The sequence below is a fragment of the Stomoxys calcitrans genome, chromosome 1 (assembly GCF_963082655.1).
Source record: "Stomoxys calcitrans chromosome 1, idStoCalc2.1, whole genome shotgun sequence".
In the NCBI taxonomy this organism is placed as follows: domain Eukaryota; kingdom Metazoa; phylum Arthropoda; class Insecta; order Diptera; family Muscidae; genus Stomoxys; species Stomoxys calcitrans.
The window spans coordinates 240,410,652-240,433,399 of NC_081552.1; the positions used below are offsets into that span (position 1 = coordinate 240,410,652).

At 37.7% G+C, this 22,748-nt stretch overlaps 1 protein-coding gene across 5 annotated transcripts in view; it reads right to left on the bottom strand.

Annotated features, from left to right (window-relative positions):
- The window catches only part of LOC106095138 (breast cancer anti-estrogen resistance protein 1), a 134,181-nt gene that overhangs the window by 38,751 nt on the left and 72,682 nt on the right, over positions 1-22,748 (bottom strand). For all 5 annotated transcript variants that reach the window (XM_059370791.1, XM_059370793.1, XM_059370794.1 and 2 more), the window contains exons 3-4: positions 13,643-13,786; positions 7,950-8,294 (exon numbers count right to left, since the gene is read on the bottom strand). In XM_059370791.1, the coding sequence (XP_059226774.1) occupies positions 7,950-8,294; positions 13,643-13,786 (489 nt within the window). The remainder of the gene's footprint in view (positions 1-7,949; positions 8,295-13,642; positions 13,787-22,748) is intronic.

The window sequence follows — 22,748 nt, forward strand, 5'->3', positions numbered from 1 at the left end:
AGTAGGATATTGGAAGGCTTAAAATAACCCTTTGTTTTAAATTTCAGCGAAATCGGGTAGTAAATAATGCTTGTATGGGCTTCAGATCCTTTATCGACAGATCGGTCTATATGACAGCTATATCTAAATATGGTTAGATCTGAACCATATTTACGTCAGATGTCGGAAGGCTTAAAATAACCCACTGTTTTAAATTTGAGAGAAATCGGGTAATAAATAAACCTTTTATGGCCTTCAGTCCCTTTATCGGGAGATCGGTCTATATGGTATCTTTATCTAAATAAAGTCTGATCTGAACCATATTTAGATCAGATGTCGGGAGGCTTAAAGTAACCCACTGTTTTAAATTTCAGCGAAATCGGATAAAAAATAAAGCTTTTATGGTCTTCAGATCCCTTATCGCCAGATCGGTCTATATGACAGCTATATCTAAATATAGTCCGATTTGAACCATATTGAGGTCAGATGTCGGGAGGCTTAAAGTAACTTCTTGTTTCAAATTTCAGCGAAATCGGTTAAATAGTAAAGCTTTTATGGCCTTCAGATACTTTATCGGGAGATCGGTCTATATGGCAGCTATATCTAAATATAGTTCGATCTAAACCATATTTACGTCAGATGTCGGGAGGCTTACAATAACCCTTTGTTTTAAATTTCAGCGAAATCGGGTAATAAATAAACTTTTTATGGCCTTCAGACCCTTTATCGGGAGATCGGTCTATATGGCAGCTATATCTAAATATAGGCCGATCTGTACCATATTTACAACGGATGTCGGGAGGCTTAAAATAACCCACTGTTCTAAATTTCAGTGAAATCGGTTTAAATATAAGGCTTTATGGGCTTCAGACCCTTTATCGGGAGATCGGTCTATATAGCAGCTATATCTAAATATTGACCAATTTAATCCATATTTAGGTAAGATATTGGAAGGCTTAAAATAACTCTTTGTTTTAAATTTCCGCGAAATCGGGTAATAAATAATGCTTGTATGGGCTTCAGACCCTTTATCGACAGATCGGTCTATGTGACAGCTATATCTAAATATGGTTAGATCTGAACCATATTTGCGTCAGATGTCGGAAGGCTTAAAATAACCCACTGTTTTAAATTTGAGAGAAATCGGGTAATAAATAAACCTTTTATGGCCTTCAGTCCCTTTATCGAGAGATCGGTCTATATGGCAGCTATATCTAAATATAGGCCGATCTGTACCATATTTATAACAAATGTCGGGAGGCTTAAAATAACCCACTGTTCTTAATTTTAGCGAAATTGGTTAAAAAATAAAGCTTTTATGGGCTTCAGACCCTTTATCGGGAGATCGGTCTATATGACAGCTATATCTATATATAATCCGATCTGAACCATATATGGGTCAGATGTCGGGAGGGTGAAAAAAACCCACTGTTTTAAATTTCAGCGAAATTGGTTAAATAATAAAGCTTTTATGGTCTTCACACCCATTATCGGGAGATCGGTCTATATGACAGCTATATCTATATATAATCCGATCTGAACCATATTTAGGTCATTTGTTGGGAGGCTTAAAATAACCCACTGTTTTAAATTTCACCGAAATAGGGTAATAAATAAAGCTTTTATGGGCTTCAGACCCTTTATCGGGAGATCGGTCTATCCGATCTGAACCATATTTAGATCAAAAGTACCCCAAAAGTACTACTCAAAAATAAAAGTGCACCGATCGGGACAATATGGGATTCAAATGAAAGGTATTCAAGAGTAGAGTACGAATTCCATAATAAAAATAGGGCCCGAGTAACTGGGGGCCGCCCCAGCCCCAAAACCCCTTAAAATAGGTTTATTTGACGATCATGACAATATGGGACTCAAATTAAAGGTATTCGCGAGTAGATTATGAATATGGTCAGGAAGTAGGAATAGGCTTTATAGTTTATTGATAACGGAAGGGGCGGAATTTCCCCACACACCCCCCCAAAACACCATCCAAAAGAGGACCGATAAAGACGAATCTGGCATACATATTCATGTTGAAGCATAGGAGGTCATCCTACGGTGGTGGGTATAAAAAGTAACCTCGTGAGAGAAAATCTAAGTCAGGAATACCGTGCTACTTACCAAATTCATTAAACACTTTTCCATACCAAACAATGTCTTAAAATTTGAGAAAAAAATTGTAAAATTCGGTCTATTTTGTCTAGTGAAGAAAAAATCAGAAGAGTTCACCAATTCTATAGCAGTTGAAGGCTTTTAAAACCCTTCGTCATATCGTACGAATATTTCTGCTCGTTAGTTCTGGAAATTATAATCGACAGCTTATATGTATGCAAGCTGTTGATTATCATAACATAACTATGATAGTTATCACATTATCACCTTCATCAGTGAATACATCCCCCAAGCAATTCATCCATCATAATCACAATTTTCAACACAAAAAGTAGTTTTCACACCGGTTCATGGTAAAAACAACTAAAATATCGACTATTTCAATTACCACTCTCAGTTGATTATAATAATTTGAATTTTCTCAAAACAACACTCAAACATAAATGCCTTAAAAAATATTTGAAAAATTAACACAACATTTTTATTAGTATCACCCATCACAATCGCAAAAGCATAAACAAACTGTTGTGGCAGTTATTTTTCAACAACAAAAAAATAAGCACGAAATATGAAAGCTGCATTAAGAAATTAAAAAATTAATTTCAAGTGCAAATAACTGGATGAGAGCAAAAACTCAAGAAAATGACAACAAAATTTTTCGAATAACATCATTCGGTGGCTTCTGGGGGCTAGTCTGTCTGACGGTTAGTTGGCCGGCCGCACTGGCGATGAGGCATTAAATCATAGCCATGTCAAAAAAAAGCCAAAGTGGCTCCTTTCACTTGTAATGCCTGCACAAGACAAGATTTTACCGGCTCCCAGTGATAATGATGACAAAAAACAATGTTTCGTGTAAAAAAACGCCAGAAATGCAGTAAAAAAGGCGCCACAATTTCAATCTGTAAGGCGTTGGTAATGAGCCACACAAGCCGACCGGTTACTTGTAGCCACTCAGAGGAGCAGCGAGGTTGATCGCTGCACACAGCCTAAGGATGCTGGTAGCCATGACTGGTCTGTTGATGTAAAACGGCGCGACAATCACGCAAAAATTATGATATCCGCAAGGAATCTTCCTGCCATATGTTTGCCGTGTGTGCTCATGAGGATGTATGAATGCTTGGATGCATGGATGGAGGTAACTAACCGAGCCAGCGTCCATTGCTTCGTTTCGGTATGAAACAAATTAAACTTTCCCACTGAATGTCATTTGCTCGAGTAGCACAAAAAACAGCCACAAATTAAATTTAAATATGAAGGAAGAGAAAATAAGAGAAGCCACAAAAAAAAAACAAAAAATTGCCGACAGCATCTGGAATTGTGCGTGCAGTTAAATTTGTCATTAAAAAGGAGGAAAAACATACATAAAATGATTACACCCGAAGAAAAATATTTGTAAAGAAGGAAAGAAACAAGCAAAAACATGCAACCTAACCTAACCTAGGTTGAAGTGGGCCGCCCACCAAAGGTGAGTTCACTCGAAGGCCAGTTGGGGCCATTGTGGTACCCTTGAGAGAGAAAAAGAAGAAAAAGGAATGTGAAGCCTCGTACTACACGAATAAAAAGAAAAAGACAGGAGGAGTGGAGTAAATCCAAGCGGGGGGAATAGAATCGCACTTCTATACCTAAGCACGGACCTACCTACGCCGGAGCCTGTGTAACCCCCCTTCGGAACCATCCTGTTCCCTCAACAAATCTGGGGAGAGATACCAGAGGTACGTTCGCAAGTTCACCCAGATCACAGAAGAAACGGCTCCCCAGAAAGGAAAGCCTACGTCTCTGCAGACGCGGACAGGAACAAGGCAAGTACTCAATAGTCTCCTCCTTATACTCATGGAAGCAACTCCTACAAAAGTCATTGTGCAATATCTCCATGCGCGCCTCCAATGGCACAGTGTCCGGTTATGACCCCTGTCAATGTACTCATCAACCTCTTATCGAATGCCAACAACTCCCTCACACTCCTCCGGTCGATGACCAGCCATAGAGCCTTCGCAGTCCGGCAACTATCTACCGTGTCCCACCTCGGCCTATGGCACAGTGCCCGTTATGACCCCTTTCAAAGTACTCATCAACCTCTTATCGAACGCCAGCAATTCCCTCGTTCCCCTCCGGTCGATGACCGGCCATAGCGTCTTCGCAGTCCGGCAACCATCTAGCGAGTCCCACCTCGCCACCTCGGCCTATGGCACAGTGTCCGGTTATGACCCTTGTCAAAGTAATCACCAACCTCTTTTCGAACGCCAGCAACTCCCTCATCCTCTTCCGGTCGATGACCAGCCATAGAGCCTTCGCAGTCCGGCAACTATCTACCGTGTCCCACCTCGGCCTATGGCATAGTGTCCGGTTATGATCCCTGTCAAAGTACTCATCGACCTCTTATCGAACGCCAGCAATTCCCTCGTTCTGCTCCGGTCGATGACCGGCCATAGCGTCTTCGCAGTCCATCAACCATCTAGCGAGTCCCACCTCGCCACCGACGCCGCCCTGGCCATCTCCTCTACTGTGTTCAGTAGGTCGACAATTGCCAAGTAGGCAAGACCGATCACTGTTCCGCCCCGCGCAGACGAACCCCTCCTGGTGCACTCGTCCGCCCTCTTATTTCCTGGAATCCCCTCATGCCCAGGAACTCATGACAGCGTCATATCGTGGTCCCGGAACCTATCCAGGGATTCCGAACACTCCACCACGCATCTCGACCTTACCATCATCGACCCCAAGGCGCTGAGCTCTGCCATACTGTCTACATAAATTCTGAGTTTCGAGGACGAACCCCTCCTGGCGCACTCATCCGCCCTCTCTTTCCCTGGAATCCCCTCATACCCAGGAACCCATGTCGGCGTCACATCGTGCGCCCGGAACCTATCCAGGGATTCCGAACACTCCACCACGCATCTCGGCCTTACCATTCTCGACCCCAAGGCCCTGAGCGCCGCTGTACTGTCTACATAAATTCTTAGTTTCGAGGGCGGTAGGCTGCTTGCCAGAATTTCTCTTGCGGCTACTGCAATGGCACCGACCTCTGCCTGAAAGACCGTACACTCGTCCGGCAGTCTCAGAGACATACTGATATTGAGTGCATCAGAGTAGACCCCCAATCCAGTCCTTGACTCAATCTTGGAGGCATCTGTGTAGATCGAGGTCTCATCCTCCTCAAGTGCACCATCCGCCCTCCATTCGTCCCTCTCAGGAAAACGAATCGCGAATGCCCTCACTCCAGTCGGCACTGGTGCCAGGTAGTCGGAGATCCTCCTCAGTCTACCCCCTACGTATCCATAACACCCAGAATCGAACTGTGACCATAACTATCCTCCTTCAACATGGCGAGCCCTCTCAGCCTAAGCGCGACCCTGGCGGCGCAGTTCCAAATATAGGCCCCAATGGGCTGCACATCCAGCATCGCCTCCAGGCCCGCCTGCGGTGTTATAGCGGAACACTATGTGCAAAGTTTCAGTCAAATTAGATGAAATTTGCGGCTTCCAGGGGCTCAAGAAATCGAAACGGGAGATCAGTTTATATGGGAGCTGTATCAGGTTATAGATTCAGACCGTACTTGGCACTATTGTTGGAAGTCACAACGGAACATTATGTGAAAAATTTCAGCCAAATCGGATGAAAATTGCGGCTTCCAGGGGCTCCAGAACTCAAATCGGGAGATGGGTTAATATGGGAGCTATATCAGGTTCCTGACCGATTAGGACCGTACTTGGCACAGTTATTGAAAGTCATAGAGGAACACTATGTGCAAAATTTCAACCGATTCGGATGAAATTGCGGCTTCCAGGGGCTCAAGAAGTCAACTCGGGAGATCGGTTTATATGGGAGCTATATCAGGTTCCTGACCGATTTGGACCGTACTTAGCACATAAACCATATCAGAATACTATGTGCTAAATTTCAGCCAAATCGGATGAAAATTGCGGCTTCCAGGGGCTCAAGAACTCAAATCGGGAGATGGGTTAATATGGGAGCTATATCAGGTTCCTGACCGAATAGGACCGTACTTGGCACAATTATTGAAAGTCATAGCGGAACACTATGTGCAAAATTTCAACCGAATCGGATGTAAATTGCGGCTCAAGAAGTCAAATCGGGAGATCGGTTTATATGGGAGCGATATGGGACCGATTTGGACCGTACTTAGCACATAGTGTTTTGATATGATTTATGTGCTAAGTACGGTCCAAATCGGTCCCATATAAACCGATCTCCCGATTTGACTTCTTGAGCCGCAAATCGGATGAAAATTGCGGCTTCCAGGGGCTCAAGAACTCAAATCGGGAGATCGGTTTATATGGGAGCCATATCCAAATCTAAACCGATAGGATTCATTTGTATCTATGCATATTTTGATATATGAGATCTGGCAAAATAACATTGCTCCTATAGAGGGCGCAATTTTCATCCGATTGGCCTAACATTTTGTATAATGATTTCTCACATGACTTCCAACTGACTTTATTAGATTTGGTTATATTCAGTCTGTGCAATCCATCTCCAGATGTTTACTTCTCATTTTCGTTTGAAATATAGGTGATGAGAAATTAACGATAGTATCGATATTTATTTATATATATATTTATAAATATCGATTGTTGCGACTATCGATAATTTGCCATCACTATCCCATATACACCGCTCTTCCGACTTAAGTTCTAAGGCCCTTAAAAGTCGCATTTATTACCTGGCTTCACTGAAATTTGGTACAGTGAGGTGAACGAATAAAATCTGGATATAGCCGCCATATAAACCGATTTCCCGAGTTAAGATCTATACTTCCCATGGAATCCACATTTTTTGCTTCATTTCGCTGAAATTTGTCATAGTGATTGTCTTAGGATCAATGTTTTGAGGTCATAGGCCTATAGAAGCGGCATTTATAACCCGATTTCGTTAAAATTCCTCGCAGTTAGTTTTTTAAGCTCCTCGACATCCGTGCTTAATATGTTTCAGATCGGCTTATATTTGTATTGGGTTGCCCAAAAAGTAATTGCGGATTTTTTAAAAGAAAGTAAATGCATTTTTAATCAAACTTAGAATGAACTATAATCAAATACGCCGACTATATGAAAAATCCGCAATTACTTTTTGGGCAACCCAATATATAGCTGCCATATAGTCTGATCTCCCAATTTAAGTTCTTGGACCCTTAAATGAACGTGACCTTAAATATACGTGACAATTATGGCCTGAATATAGTTCCCATATAATCAGATCTCCGGATTTTATTTCTTGAGCACCTTTTCCGCAGTTGACCTGAGGGATCTTTCCGCAGTCTATACGTATTTTTTCCTCTCTATGGCTGCGAACTTTTTCAGCCGTGTTGCAATTATGAGGTCAATTTCTGAAATTCGACGCAATTTCGATTTACAACATCCTCGTTGGGCGCCATTACGTAAGGGTTGAACACTCCTATAGAGGGCGCTATTACGTAAGGGTTGAACACTTATTCAACATTAGAGGGGCTTCACCTTATTTCTATTTTCAAAACTTAAGTTTTTCTTTTCAACGCTATTAATTCTTCGGGTGCATTTCCTGTAAACTTAAGGAATTTCACCAGACTTTAACTTTATTTCCCTAACACACACACAAATCGAGCATGAAATGAAGAAATTTTCTTACTTGGATGCTAGTGGCTGGCAGAGGAGGCTACAAAAAAATGAGACAACGTTTAAACGTCAGACACCGGTTTGGGTTTTGTTTACTGAATTTAATGTTTATCGCTTATGTCCCCCATGCACCCCATCCTATCAACTGGTCAGTGGTGGTGTCTGGCCCGCCATCAGTCGGTAATGGATATGACTATGACGTCGTTGCAAAAATATGTGATTACAAAAAAGAAGGTTGTATGGTGAACTTACCTTGTTGGGAGACACATGCCATGACCTTCGTGTGCCATGTCGTTGATGCTGTTGTTGCTGTTGTAGCATGTTTGTTGTGGCAGACGTTGTATTTAGTTGGGTTTGACTGACGCTTATGCCACAATTGCTGCCATTGCCACTGCCACTGCTGTTGCTGCTGATGCCACTACTGCCTGAGCCGCTGATTATCGATGTGTTTTCATAAATGTCTGCCGAACATATTGAGCTATTTAAAGTGGCCGTACTGGCAGCCAACGAGGGGCATGGTGACGATGAGGGCGATGGCGAGAAGCATCCAGAATCATATGAATTTACAAATCTCAAACGATTGCCAGGACAAAGACCCTGTGTTTAATGAGACATGAAATTAACAGAGAGGGAGAAAGAGAGAGAGAAAGAGAGGGAGAGAAAAACATGGTTCTTGTTAGTCATGCTGCCATAAACTGGAAAAAGGCTATAAAAATTTCATTAAAGTAAAAATTGTGCTAAATTTAAGAATGTTTATAAAAAAACCAAATTTATTGTAATATTGGATTTTTTTTTTCGTATATTATATGTCCCTTTTTTTTATAGTTCATCTTTTTGTCCAAGAATATTATCTCTAACCTTGAATGCTGTTTAAAACACATGTTTTTTTTCATTATTTATTGAGAACACTTTTTTCGGTTTAATTTATTTTTCTTTGGCTTTGACTAAAGCTAAGTAAACAACATACCCACTTGAAATTTAGACACACCATATCATATTGTCTTTCTGATGTTCTTATCCCCTATAGTCTTAGTAAGACATATGTATTGAGTAAATTGAATGATGGAGCGCAACCAACTCAAAACAAAAAAAAAAAAAATCACACCATTTGTTTAAATCAAACATATGTTTAAATTGAGACTGAATATAATACATGAACCTTCTTAAGTGGAAGTGAAAAAAAAATCATTCAAGGGGACAATATTAGTTCATAAAGTTTAATCTTCAGTTCCCGAAAACTATATCTAAGGTCATTTTAAAACACCTATACAACTTCCTGGGAGGCCACCGTAGCGCAGCTGCCATAAAAACCAATCTTGGGTCTTGACTTCTTCAGCCTCTAGAGGGCGCAGTTGTAGTCCGATTGGAATGAAATTTTGTGTGTCGTGTTTTGCTATGACTTCCAATAACTGTGCTGAGTATGGTTTTAATCGGTCCATAACCTGATATAGATGCCATATAAACTGATCTTGGATCTTGACTTCTTGAGCTCCTACAGGGCGCAATTCTCGTCCGATTTGACTGAAATTTTTGCTTGAGGTGTTTTGTTATGACTTCCAATAACTGTGCCAAGTATGGTTCAAATCGGTCCATGTTTTGATATAGCTGCCATATACAGCGATCTTGGGTCTTGACTTCTAGAGCTTAGGGCTAAGATCATTTATTTCATAATTTTCGTCTGTTTCTCTTTCGAGACGACCTTAATGATCGAAGATTTTTTGCAATGGATAAAGAAAGCCAGAGATTGGAACATACCAACCGCTTTGGGATGCGTTTTGTCATGGGTTTGGGGAATTTTCAACCACATTAGGTGGGAAGGCTTCAAGGTAGAGTTGTGCAAAATTTCGATGGCGCTATCGATATTTAATTTTTTGACTGAATATCGATTGACATTTTTCCGATGGGTACTATGGCAAAAGTTAAATTTTTTGCAAAAATAAGAAATTCGACAGTGAATGCATCCTTTAAGATACATTGCGCCTATAGAGGGCGCTATTTTCATCCGTTTAGGCTAACATTTTGTACAAGGATCTCTCTCATGACTTCCAACTGACTTTATTAATCTTGGTTTTAGTTGGCCTGTGCATTGCTATTACTTCTATATAAATCGATCTCCTGATTTTTACTTTTCATTTCCGTTTGAAATATAGGTTATGGGAAATTAACGATAGTATCGATACTATCGATATTTATTATTAAAACTATCGAAAATATCGAATTTAACGATTATCGATAGTTGGTTAGCTCTACTTCAAGGTTCAAACATTGGTAGTAGAGCTGTCAATAAAAATATAAATCGATATACCGACAAAAAATAAAATATCGATAGTGCCATCGATATTTTATTTTTTGTCTGTATATCGATTAATATTTTTCCTATAGTTACTAACGACTAAGTTTTTGTTTTTTCTTGTAAAATTTGACAAAAATTTAGCGATCCGACACGGAATGTATCCTATAAGATGCATTCCGACTATAGAGGGCGCAATTTTCATCCGATTGGTTTAACATTTTGTGCAATGTTTTTTCTCGTGACTTCCTACAGACTTGATTAAATTTGATTTTATTCGATATGTGCATTGATATTGCTTCTATATAAATGGATCTCCCGATTTTTACTTCTCGTCTTCGTTTGAAATATAGGTTATGGGAAATTAACGATAGTATCGATACTATCGATATTTATTATTCGAAATATCGAAATGTCGAAAATATCCAATGTTGCGAATATCGATAGTTTGTCAGCTCTACTTCAAGGGTCAAACATTGGTAGTAGAGCTGTCAAAATATCGATGACACTTTCGATATATTATTTTTTGTCTGTATATTGATTGATATTTTTTCTATCGATACTATCGGCAAAGTTGTTTTTTTTTTTTTTGTAAAATTTGATAAAAAAATAAGCGCTCCAACACTGAATGTATTTTTATACGATACATTCTGTATTGGAGCGCTTATTTTTTTATCAAATTTTACAAAAAAAAAAAACATTGCACCTATAGAGGGCGCACTGTTCATCCGATTGGTTTAACATTTTGTGCAATGTTTTTTCTCGTGACTTCCTACAGACTTGATTAAATTTGATTTTATTCCGTGTGTGCATTGATATTACTTCAATATAAATCGATCGATCTTTTACTACTCGTCTTCGTTTGAAATACTGGTGATGGGAATTTTACGATAGCATCGATACTATCGATATTTATTATTAGAAATATCGAAAATATCGAATGTTGCGATTATCAATGCCAGCTCTAATTGGTAGTTCGTGCTTATGCTGCTTTGAAGTGAAAGGAATTTTTAAAAATTCAGGAAATTTTGTAGGTATGGTCTATGTAGCACAGCTTACACAACTAATTGTCTGTATATTTAATTTAACACTAAGAGAAATACATTTTAAAAACGTATACATATTTTAATCGTTCAAAATATGTTTTGGTATTCGGAATCCCATATTTGGAGATTTCTGAACAATTCTGGGAGTTATTGTTCGAGCATGTATTTTTCATATTATGTCTATAAAAGTTATCCAAGTATCTCAAAATAGCAAAGTATTTCTCAATGACTGAATTACTCATAAACTCGCCAAATTATTTTCAAATGTGAATGTGATCATTAAGAAATATCCTAATCAACGTTTCGATTATTTATTTCTGGATTATCAATGTTTGTTCCTTTCATTCTTCATTTCAGCTTGTCTCAAAGTAAAAACTCATTAGTACCACTTGAAGTAACTGCTATGTGAATAGCTTTGTAATGAACTTCCTTTCAAAAATGTTCCCACCTGACTTGTTTTCCCTTAAAAAGTCACTTTTGAGCTCTAAACAAAGTGTAATGAAATGTCTTGAGTTGCTTGCTGTTTAACACATGTGCTAAAAGATTTGTAAAAAAAAAAAATCCTAAACATTTATGTCTTTGTTAATTTTGCATTTCCTTTTATTTTCTGATGCTCAGAGATCGAGGTATGACAGCCTGAAATGAACTTCACTTCACTTCGAAGTCAGATGGTGGGGGGTAATCAAAATAAATTACAATTTATTCTTTCTACACGATGGACTAATTTTATGATTAAACCATGATTTTTCACTCATACCATGAAGGGGGAACAACAATTTTAAGCGACTCTAAGGCTGTCCATTGGTTGGTTGCTTTGCGTTTTGACTTTATGCAGGAAATCTCTGTTAATTTTGATTGACATGCCGAGTCAAAGTTTTGCAAAAAAGACAAATAAAAAAAAACCTTCAAAGGATGAATGCATGAAGAGCATAGGAGTAAATGCTGGAAAATATTGAGGGGACGTATGTTTTGATAAGACTGGTCAGTCTCGCTGTATCTTTGCTGTGGTTACGAACAATCTTCAGATCACATTTGCATCGAACTGGTCATTTGGCTTTGAGCGGTATAATGCTGATGATCAAGGCCATGTGGGGAGGCAAGGTGAGTATGCTGTGTGTGATGTTAATACCCTACTTCATTAAAGGGTAATATAACTTAATCCAATTACTTGTTAATGTAAGGTAGAGAGAAAGATTTTTTAGTATTGGGTTGCCCAAAAAGTAATTGCGAATTTTTCATATAGTCGGCGTTGACAAATGTTTTCACAGCTTGTGACTCTGTAATTGCACGCTTTCTTCTGTCAGTTATCAGCTGTTACTTTTAGCTTGCTTTAGAAAAAAAGTGTAAAAAAAGTATATTTGATTAAAGTTCATTCTAAGTTTTATTAAAAATGCATTTACTTTCTTTTCAAAAATCCGCAATTACTTTTTGGGCAACCCAATATATTGATCGTCTCGACTTCCTGAGTCGATCTAGCCATGCCCGGCCGTCCGTCCGTCCGTCTCTCGAAATCACGATAGCGGTCGAACGCGTTAAGCTAGCCGCTTGAAATTTTGCAGATACTTAGTATCGATGTAGGTCATAGGGTATTGCAAATGGGGCATATCGGTTCAGATTTAGATATAGCTCCCATATAAACCGATCTCCCGAATTGACTTCTTGAGACCCTGGAAGCTTCAAATTTCATCCAATTTGGCTGAAATTATGCACATGATGTTCTGTTATGACTTCCAACATTTGTGTCAAATATGGTTCAAATCGGTCAAGATGCTGATATAGCTCCTATATAAACCGATCTCCCCATTTGGCTTCTTGAGCCCCTGGAAGCCTCAATTTTCGTCCAATTTCTCTGAAATTTTGCACATAGTGCTCTGTTATGACTTCCAATAATTGTGCCAAATATGGTTCAAATCGGTCAAGATGCTGATATAGCTTCCATATAAACCGATCTCCCGATTTGACTTCTTGAGCCCCTGGAAGCCTAAAATTTCATCCGATTTTACTGAAATTATGCACATGATGTTCTGTTATGACTCCCGACATCTGTGTCAAATATGGTTCAAATCGGTCAAGAACCTGATATAGCTCCCATATAAACCGATCTCCCGATTTGACTTTTTGAGCCCCTGGAAGCCTCAAATTTCACCCAATTTGGCTGAAACTTTGCACATGGTGTTCCGTTATGACTTTCAACAAGCGCGGCAAATACGGTTCAAATCGGTCAAGATGCTGATAAAGCTCCCGTGTAAGCCGATCTCCCGATTTGGCATTTTGAGCCCTTACAAGCTACAATTTTTTCCGATTTGACTGAAATTTTGCACATGACCGGCCTAGTACGGTCCAAATCGCTTTACAAGCAAAAATCACTCCCCTTTTTTTTAGCAGAATCCATGGTGGTGGGTGCCCCAGATTCGGCCCGGCCGAACTTTGCACACCTTTACTTGTTTGTGTTAAAATCGGTTTAGCCGACAATTCTTTATTCTTAATTTTTTCCTTTTGTTCAATTTTTAGGTTCATCAGTTTCTCATCAGTCTCTGTCTTAGAACTCTTCATTGCCTTTTGCAAACATCCAGATAACATCTTGAAAGCGAAACTTGTCTGACACTTACCTTACGGCCGCGTAATCTGCACAACCACCAACCGGTTAAACCTTCGGTGTCCTGTTCCAAAACTTCCAGTATGTCACCCTTTCGGAAGGGCAATTCATCGGGTGAGTCAGCGGCATTGTCGTACAAAGCTTTGGCTTGAAGTTTCTGCAAAAAAATCAAGAAAAAACCAAAATGAGTAAAAAACGTTAAATGGTCTTTGGGATTAGAATAAAGATTATGAACAGCCATAAGGCATTTTAATTATGGTATAAGCTGTGATGACTAATGGCTGAACAACATAAAAGAGTGCTCCCGGCGCGCATGCGCATAACATAATTTGCAAAAGTTTTGAATGTTTATAAAATTCCAAGAATACTAAATTCACAGACATAACAAATATAATAAGGAAAAAAACGAAATGAGAAAGAAATTTGAGGATGGAAAGAAACAAAAACCAAAAAACTTCATTTGAAGCCTTTTCTATAGAAAAACTTCATTTGAAGCTTTTTTTATAGAAAAGCTGCATTTGAAGCTTTTTCTATAGAAAAACTTCATTTGAAGCTTTTTCTATAGAAAAACTTCATTTGAAGCTTTTTCTATAGAAAAACTTCATTTGAAGCTTTTTCTATAGAAAAACTTCATTTGAAGCTTTTTCTATAGAAAAACTTCATTTGAAGCTTTTTCTATGGAAGAACTTCATTTGAAGCTTTTTCTATAGAAAAACTTCATTTAAAGCTTTTTCTATAGAAAAACTTCATTTGAAGCTTTTTCTATAGGAAAACTTCATTTGAAGCTTTTTCTATAGAAAAACTTCATTTGAAGCTTTTTCTATAGAAAAACTTCATTTGAAGCTTTTTCTATAGAAAAACTTCATTTGAAGCTTTTTCTATAGAAAAACTTCATTTGAAGCTTTTTCTATAGAAAAACTTCATTTGAAGCTTTTTCTATAGAAAAACTTCATTTGAAGCTTTTTCTATAGAAAAACTTCATTTGAAGCTTTTTCTATAGAAAAACTTCATTTGAAGCTTTTTCTATAGAAAAACTTCATTTGAAGCTTTTTCTATAGAAAAACTTCATTTGAAGCTTTTTCTATAGAAAAACTTCATTTGAAGCTTTTTCTATAGAAAAACTTCATTTGAAGCTTTTTCTATAGAAAAACTTCATTTGAAGCTTTTTCTATAGAAAAACTTCATTTGAAGCTTTTTCTATAGAAAAACTTCATTTGAAGCTTTTTCTATAGAAAAACTTCTCTTTGAAGCTTTTTCTATAGAAAAACTTCTCTTTGAAGCTTTTTCTATAGAAAAACTTCTCTTTGAAGCTTTTTCTATAGAAAAACTTCATTTGAAGCTTTTTCTATAGAAAAACTTCATTTGAAGCTTTTTCTATAGAAAAACTTCTCTTTGAAGCTTTTTCTATAGAAAAACTTCTCTTTGAAGCTTTTTCTATAGAAAAACTTCATTTGAAGCTTTTTCTATAGAAAAACTTCATTTGAAGCTTTTTCTATAGAAAAACTTCATTTGAAGCTTTTTCTATAGAAAAACTTCATTTGAAGCTTTTTCTATAGAAAAACTTCATTTGAAGCTTTTTCTATAGAAAAACTTCATTTGAAGCTTTTTCTATAGAAAAACTTCATTTGAAGCTTTTTCTATAGAAAAACTTCATTTGAAGCTTTTTCTATAGAAAAACTTCATTTGAAGCTTTTTCTATAGAAAAACTTCATTTGAAGCTTTTTCTATAGAAAAACTTCTCTTTGAAGCTTTTTCTATAGAAAAACTTCTCTTTGAAGCTTTTTCTATAGAAAAACTTCTCTTTGAAGCTTTTTCTATAGAAAAACTTCATTTGAAGCTTTTTCTATAGAAAAACTTCATTTGAAGCTTTTTCTATAGAAAAACTTCTCTTTGAAGCTTTTTCTATAGAAAAACTTCTCTTTGAAGCTTTTTCTATAGAAAAACTTCTCTTTGAAGCTTTTTCTATAGAAAAACTTCATTTGAAGCTTTTTCTATAGAAAAACTTCATTTGAAGCTTTTTTTATAGAAAAACTTCTCTTTGAAGCTTTTTCTATAGAAAAACTTCATTTCAGGTCTTTTAAACACTTTATCACCCAAAAACTTCCAAATTCACGCCTTCTGGTTGTGTTTTTGTTTTTATTCTTAAGTATGCGTGATTTTAACAACTTCCCTTTCATCTCAACTTTTTGGCTTGGTATAAATTTTTAAGTTCATCCACATCACATCTCACATAAAAACCACACGCATGCTTGAATTGCGGAAATGCTTTTTGTGCTCAAAGAGTAGCGTTTGTGATTTTCAAATAAATCTGAATTGCTTTTAGTGTCGCTTTTTATTTGTTCAACATTTCTTATTTTTTGTTTTACTTGTTGTACGTTTGTGCCATTTTTAATGGGATGGCGTGCTCTATTCATGTTAAAGTTAGGGGGCCGGGGATTTGGTCGCTTTCAAAATACAAAGAGTCATTTTTGTCACTTCCAAAGAGAGTGTGTAAAAAATGTGTGTAACAACACTTTAGAAATCCCAAAGTGCTTTGAGATACAAACATGCAGCCAAATAGACCTTAAAAATTTAACCAGAAATAAAAGACTTGGCAGCTTTTTAATTGTTACAAATGTTGACACGAACTTCAATCAACTATTCGAGCATAGGTAGTTGTTGCATGGTTTATGCTTGTTTCGTAGTTATATTTTGTGGTTAACAGGCGGATATGTCATGTAATAGATCTTGTCTAGGGCCAGGTAATTTGTTTTATTTTACAAGCAATTCATGGTTTACAAGCCTTACACAACAAAATAATAGAAATAGAACGATTTATGGTTAAAATGCCTTTTTTGAGTTTTGCATAACTTCAAAAGTCTAAATTTAAAGAATTATGCCTTGAAGAAGGTCACCAAAAATTCAGAATGGGAATTATTAAAACTTAAACTGACCCTTACCCCCTTTTCAAAAACGCCAGGCTCCAAGACCTGGCTGTACCGATTTAAGTAAAATTCTGTGTGCCTCCTTATGGTACCACAAAAACAAGAAATGGGCATATAATTTTAGAGTCAAATAACCTGGGGGGACGCCCCATCCCAAAAACCACCAGAACGGACATGTTAACAGATTGGGACAATATGGGTATCAAATAAAAGGTATTTAAGAGTAGAGTATGATCTTGATATAACAATTCGACCTCACATGTCGAGGGGCCCAGCCCTGCCCCCTATAACCGCCCAAATATTCCATATTCACAGGTTGTTGCAATATGGGTTTCAAATGAAAGGAATACCCCCAAACAGACATATTGGCCGATCGGCATAATATGGGATTCAAACGAAATGTACGTGAAGCTTTATTTACTGTCCGATTTCGCTGAAATGTTAAACATATAGACCGATTTGCCGATTTAGGTTCTGAAGCCCATAAAAGCTGCATTTATAACCCGATTTCGTTGACATTTGAAATAGTGAATTATTTTAAGCCTCCCGACATCTGTTCCAAATATGATTCAGATTGGACTATATTTAGATAAAGCTGCCATATAGACCGATCTGCAGATTTAAGGTCCTAAATATGTTATTATCCAATTTCGCTGAAACTTGGGACAGTGAACAACGCACGGCCCCTCGACTCTCTTGTTTAATTTGTCTCAGACCGGCTCAGATTTGGATATAGCTGCCATATAGACCGATCGCTCGATTTAAGGTTTTAGGACCATAAAAAGAGCATTTATTTATGTATTAGGCCCCTCGACATCCCTGTTCAATACGGCTTGGATCGGTCCCGATTTGGATATAGCTGAAAGAGTTGCGTGACTGACTGGGTGATTGAACTATAGCTCTGAATTTTGGAACTTAGGCACAACCTTAATTGGGTGACCATAAGAGTTTTTGGAAATAAAGACATTTAGGTACAAAAAAATGTACAAATAAGTACGAAATCGGTGAAATTTGTACGGGCGGATGGAGAGATCTAGATAAAATTTCACTTAAAAGACATCTGGTGCAAAATAATGAGGGTGAAAAAAAAAACAACGGAAAAATAGTACTGGTAACGGGAGAAAACGTACGTTTACTATCGCAATTGGTACCATTTTGGTACTTTCTTTATCGATGGAGCAAGAAGTCTGAAATTTGGTATATAGGTACAACTAAGAAAAAAAAAATTATGGTTAACTAAATGATCTATTCAAAAACGAACATTTTGGTACTAAAAATGGTACAATTCGCTACTTTCTCTTCAGATGGAGCTAGAGGCCTAAAATTTGTAGGTACAACTAAGAAATATATGATGGGTGGCTAAGTGATCTATTTAAAGTTCTATCATTTTGGTTCACAAATTGGTACTATTTGGTATTTTCTTTACAGATGGAGGATAGAGAACCAATATTAGTACCATTTGGTACTTTCTGTGTAGATGGAGCTAGAGGTCTAAAATTTGGCATGTAGGTAACACTAAGAAAAATATGATGGGTGACTAAATGATTTATTTAAAATTCGTACATTTGATACTTTCAGTTCAGATGGAGCTAGAGAAAAAATTTGGCAAGTAACAAAAATATGATGGGTGATTAAAATTTAAGCATTTTGGTACCAAAATTGGTGCTTCCTTACTCCCCAAAACACCCCTAAATCGGACATATTTACCGACCATGTCAATGTGGGGCTCAAGTAAAAGGTATGGGGGAGTAGAGAACGAAATTGTTCGGGCGTTGCCGACTGTATAATACCCTACACCTACCCCTTAAGTACAATGTGGGACCTATATCCTATTTCGAACCAATTTTGATGGACCTCGGTGAGCAAATATGTTCTATCAGTAAAAAGTGCGGTTGACAAATGACAACGCTGTGGCAAATAACCCAAAATCTGATGTACGAATATGTGGGAGCTATATCTAATTCTGAACCGATTTCAAGCAAACTCCTCAGATACTGTAGCAGTCGTCGAGGAAAGCTTTGAGCAAAATTTTGACAAGATTGGTCAATAAATGTGCTTGCAGTGGCTCTTAAAGTGAAAATCGGGCGATGTACATATATGACAGCTATGCATAAATCTGGGCCGATTTCCATGAAATTCACAAGTAATATTGAAAGTCACGAGAAAATCCCTCCTGCCGAATTTCGAGAAAATCGGTTAACAAATGATCACTTTTTTGCAATATTACTGGAAATCGGACGAACATATATATGGGAGCTTTATCTAAATCTGAACGATTTTGACCAAACTCTATGTTTATTGTGGTCGTCATCGAGGAAAGCGTTGTGCAATATTTTGGCAAGATTGGTCAATAAATGTGCTTGTAGCGGCTCTAGGAGTGAAAATTGGGCGATATATATACATGAGAGCTATATCTAAATCTGAACCGATTGCCATGAAATTCAACAGTAATGTCGACAGTCGTAAAAAAATCCTTCCTGCAAAATTTCGTGAGAATCGGTTAACAAATGACCATTTTATTGCATTATTACAGAAAAGCGGACGAATATATCTATGGGAGCTATATCCAGATCTGAACCGATTTTTTCCAATTTCAATAGGCTTCGTCTCTAGGCCGAAAAACATGACTGTACCAAATTTGAAGACGATCGTATGAAAACTGCGACCTGTACTTTGTACACAAATTAACATGGACGGACAGACAGGCGGACGGACGGACAGACAGACGGACATAGCTAAATCGAATCAGAAAGTGATTCTGAGTCGATCGGTATACTTATCAAATTAACATGGACAGATAGACGGACATAGCTAAATCGAATCAGAAAGTTATTCTGAGTCGATCGGTATACTTATCAATAGGTCCTCTTCCTTTTGGGTGTTACAAACTAATTCACTAAGTTATAATACCCTGTACCACAGTAGTGGAGTAGTGTATAACAAGTAAAAGCGTGCTAAGTTCGGCCAGACCGAATCTTATATACGGTCCACCATGGATCGCATTTGTCGAGTTCTTTTCCCGACATCTCTTCTTAGGCAAAATAAAAAGGATATAAGAAAAGACTTGCTCTGCTATTAGAGCGATATCAAGATGTGGTCCGGTTTGGACCACAATTAAATTATATGTTGGAGACCTGTGTAAAATGTCAGCCAATTCGAATAAGAATTGCGCCCTTTGAGGGCTCAAGAAATAAAATAGAGAGATCGATTTTTATGGGAGCTGTATCGGGCTATAGATCATCTAGCTTTACTCCTTCGGAAGTTAGCGTGCTTTCGACAGACAGACGGACGGACGGACAGACGGACGGACGGACGGACAGACGGACGGACGGACATGGCTAGATCGACTTACAATTTCGCGACAATCAAGAATATATATACTTTATGGGGTCTCCGACGAATATTTCGAGTAGTTACATCCTATGGTGTAGGGTATAAAAATGGTTTTTAAGGGTAGAGCATGATTCTATTAATTTTTCAGGGCTAAGTGTCTGGGGATCTTGGCAATTTGTGGGACAAATGAAAGATATTTGGGAGTAGGGCAGAAAATTCATACCCACTTACGGGACCACGTTTCTGGAGGTACACAGCACCCCTTTAACCCACCAACCACCACCCTGGGGTACTTCCCACTACCGAAATCCATATGGGAATATCGGGTTGCAATAAAGTCTTTAAAGCTAAAATAAGTCTTTAAAATCCAAACTTAAATGACCATAACTCCCCGAGCGAATTCAAAGGCGCAGCGGAGCGGACCCTGTCCAGCTAGTGATGTATAAAAATCATCTGAAATATTTTTCTGTATCGTTTAATATCGAAAATTTTGTAACTTTTTACGGCTCATACAAATTTGTTACACAACATTAGAGATTTAAGGCTAGAGATAAATGCGATATATTTTGTTAGTTGAATTTTGTTGGCCATACGTATTTGAAGACGCAATTTAATGGAGTCTTGTGATAAAAACCTATACCCCATATACATATATTGGGTCACAAAACAATTAATCACGAAAAAAATAAGCAAATGTCACGCTTAAAGATTATGGGAAATGATATTTGAATCGTTTTGGGGTATTAATAATGATTTTCACAAAAAAAAAAAAAAAACAAACAACAAGTTTTTCTGCCATTGTTGTGCGCAGGGAGTATCCATGCGAATGTGACAATTTGGTCATATGGTATTTCTAATCGAACTATTGAAATTTGATTAGAGTTATGGAAAATTAACAAAATATCTATGGGACTATAGAATTTCTCAATGTCATTCTAAGCGAGCGAATGCTAATGAAAAATCCCTTAATGAATCATTTTTGGCGATTAATCGAATTGAAACTTAAAGACAGTTTAGGGGTGATTGAGTTATCATTCAGATATTGTACAAAAAAAAAAAATAAAGAAAACTTTGCCTGAGGTGAGTTCATATCAAAGTCTAAAGTCGACGAGCATGAAATAAGAGGTTTTCATAAACATTACGTGACAATTAGGGAGTTTAGAATTTTTTTTTTATTCATTATGAAACAAAATGCAAAATGGCCAAAAACAAAAATCTAATATATGATGGTCGAAAGAGAATTTAGCTTATGCCATATCATTAAAAGTTTTCTAAATTAAAAAAAATTAATAACAATTTTTTGTTAAAGACTTAACCTTCCTTTCGCTAATCCCCCTATTTTTTGTCTTCTTTGTCTATGTTCTCTGATTCAAACGGAAATATTTGACAATAACCAACATAAAGGTCATTTTAAAACCGTTGAACGTTATCGTCGAGCGATAAGAAATCGCATTTAATTGTGAAAAAACCGCTGCCATATTTCTTTTATATAGTCTTGGTTTTCTTGTTTTTGTTTTTTTTTTTTTGCTGAGTGTAATAAATAATAATCTAAGAGTTGGAAAATTTACGACGACGGCTTGTAAAAAAGTAAAATTTTTTTCATATTTTTGTTTTTATACCCTCCACCATAGGATGGGGGTATACTAATTTCGTCATTCTGTTTGTAACATCTTGAAATATGGGTTTGAGACCCCATAAAGTATATATATTCCTGATGGTCATATCATTTTAAGTCGATCTAGCCATGTACGTCTGTCCATCCCTCCGTCTGTCCATCTGTCTATCGAAAGCACGCTAACTTTCGAAGGAGTAAAGGTAGCCGCTTGAAATATTCGTCGTGACATTTTATGTCGATCTAGCCATGTCCGTCCGTCTGTCCGTCCGTCCGTCCGTCCGTCCGTCCGTCCGTCCGTCCGTCTGTCTGTCGAAAGCACGCTAACTTCCGAAGGAGTAAAGCTAGCCGCTTCAAATTTTGCACAAATACTTCTTATTAGTGTAGGTCGGTTGGTATTGTAAATGGGCCATATCGGTCCATGTTTTGATATAGCTGCCATATAAACCGATCTTGGGTCTTGACTTCTTGAGCCTCTAGAGTGCGTAATTCTTAGCCGATTGGAATGAAATTTTGCACGACGTGTTCTGTTATGATATCCAACAACTGTGCCCAGTATGGTTCAAATCGGTCCATAACCTGATATAGCTGCCATATAAACCGATCTTGGGTCTTGACTTCTTGAGCCTCTAGCGTGCGCAATTCTTATCCGATCAGAATGAAATTTTGCACGACGTGCTTTGTTATTATATCCAACAACTGTGCCAAGTATGGTTCAAATCGGTTCATAACCTGATATAGCTGCCATATAAACCGATCATGGGTCTTGACTTCTTGAGCCTGTAGAGGGCGCAATTCTTATCCGAATGGAATGGAATTTCGCACGACGTGTTTTGTTATGATATTCAACAACTGTGCCAAGTATGGTTTAAATCGGTCCATAACCTGATATAGCTGCCATATAAACCGATCATGGGTCTTGACTTCTTGAGCCTGTAGAGGGCGCAATTCTTATCCGAATGGAATGGAATTTCGCACGACGTGTTTTGTTATGATATCCAACAACTGTGCCAAGTATGGTTCAAATCGGTCCATAACCTGATATAGCTGTCATATAAACAGATCTGGGGATTTGACTTCTTGAGCTTTTAGAGGGCGCAATTCCTATCCGATTTGGCTGAAATTTTGCATGATGTATTTTATTTTTACTTTCAACAACTGTGTCAAATAAGGTTCAAATCGGTTCATAACCTGATATAGCTGCCATATAAACCGATCTGGGATCTTGACTTCTTGACCCCTAGAGGTCA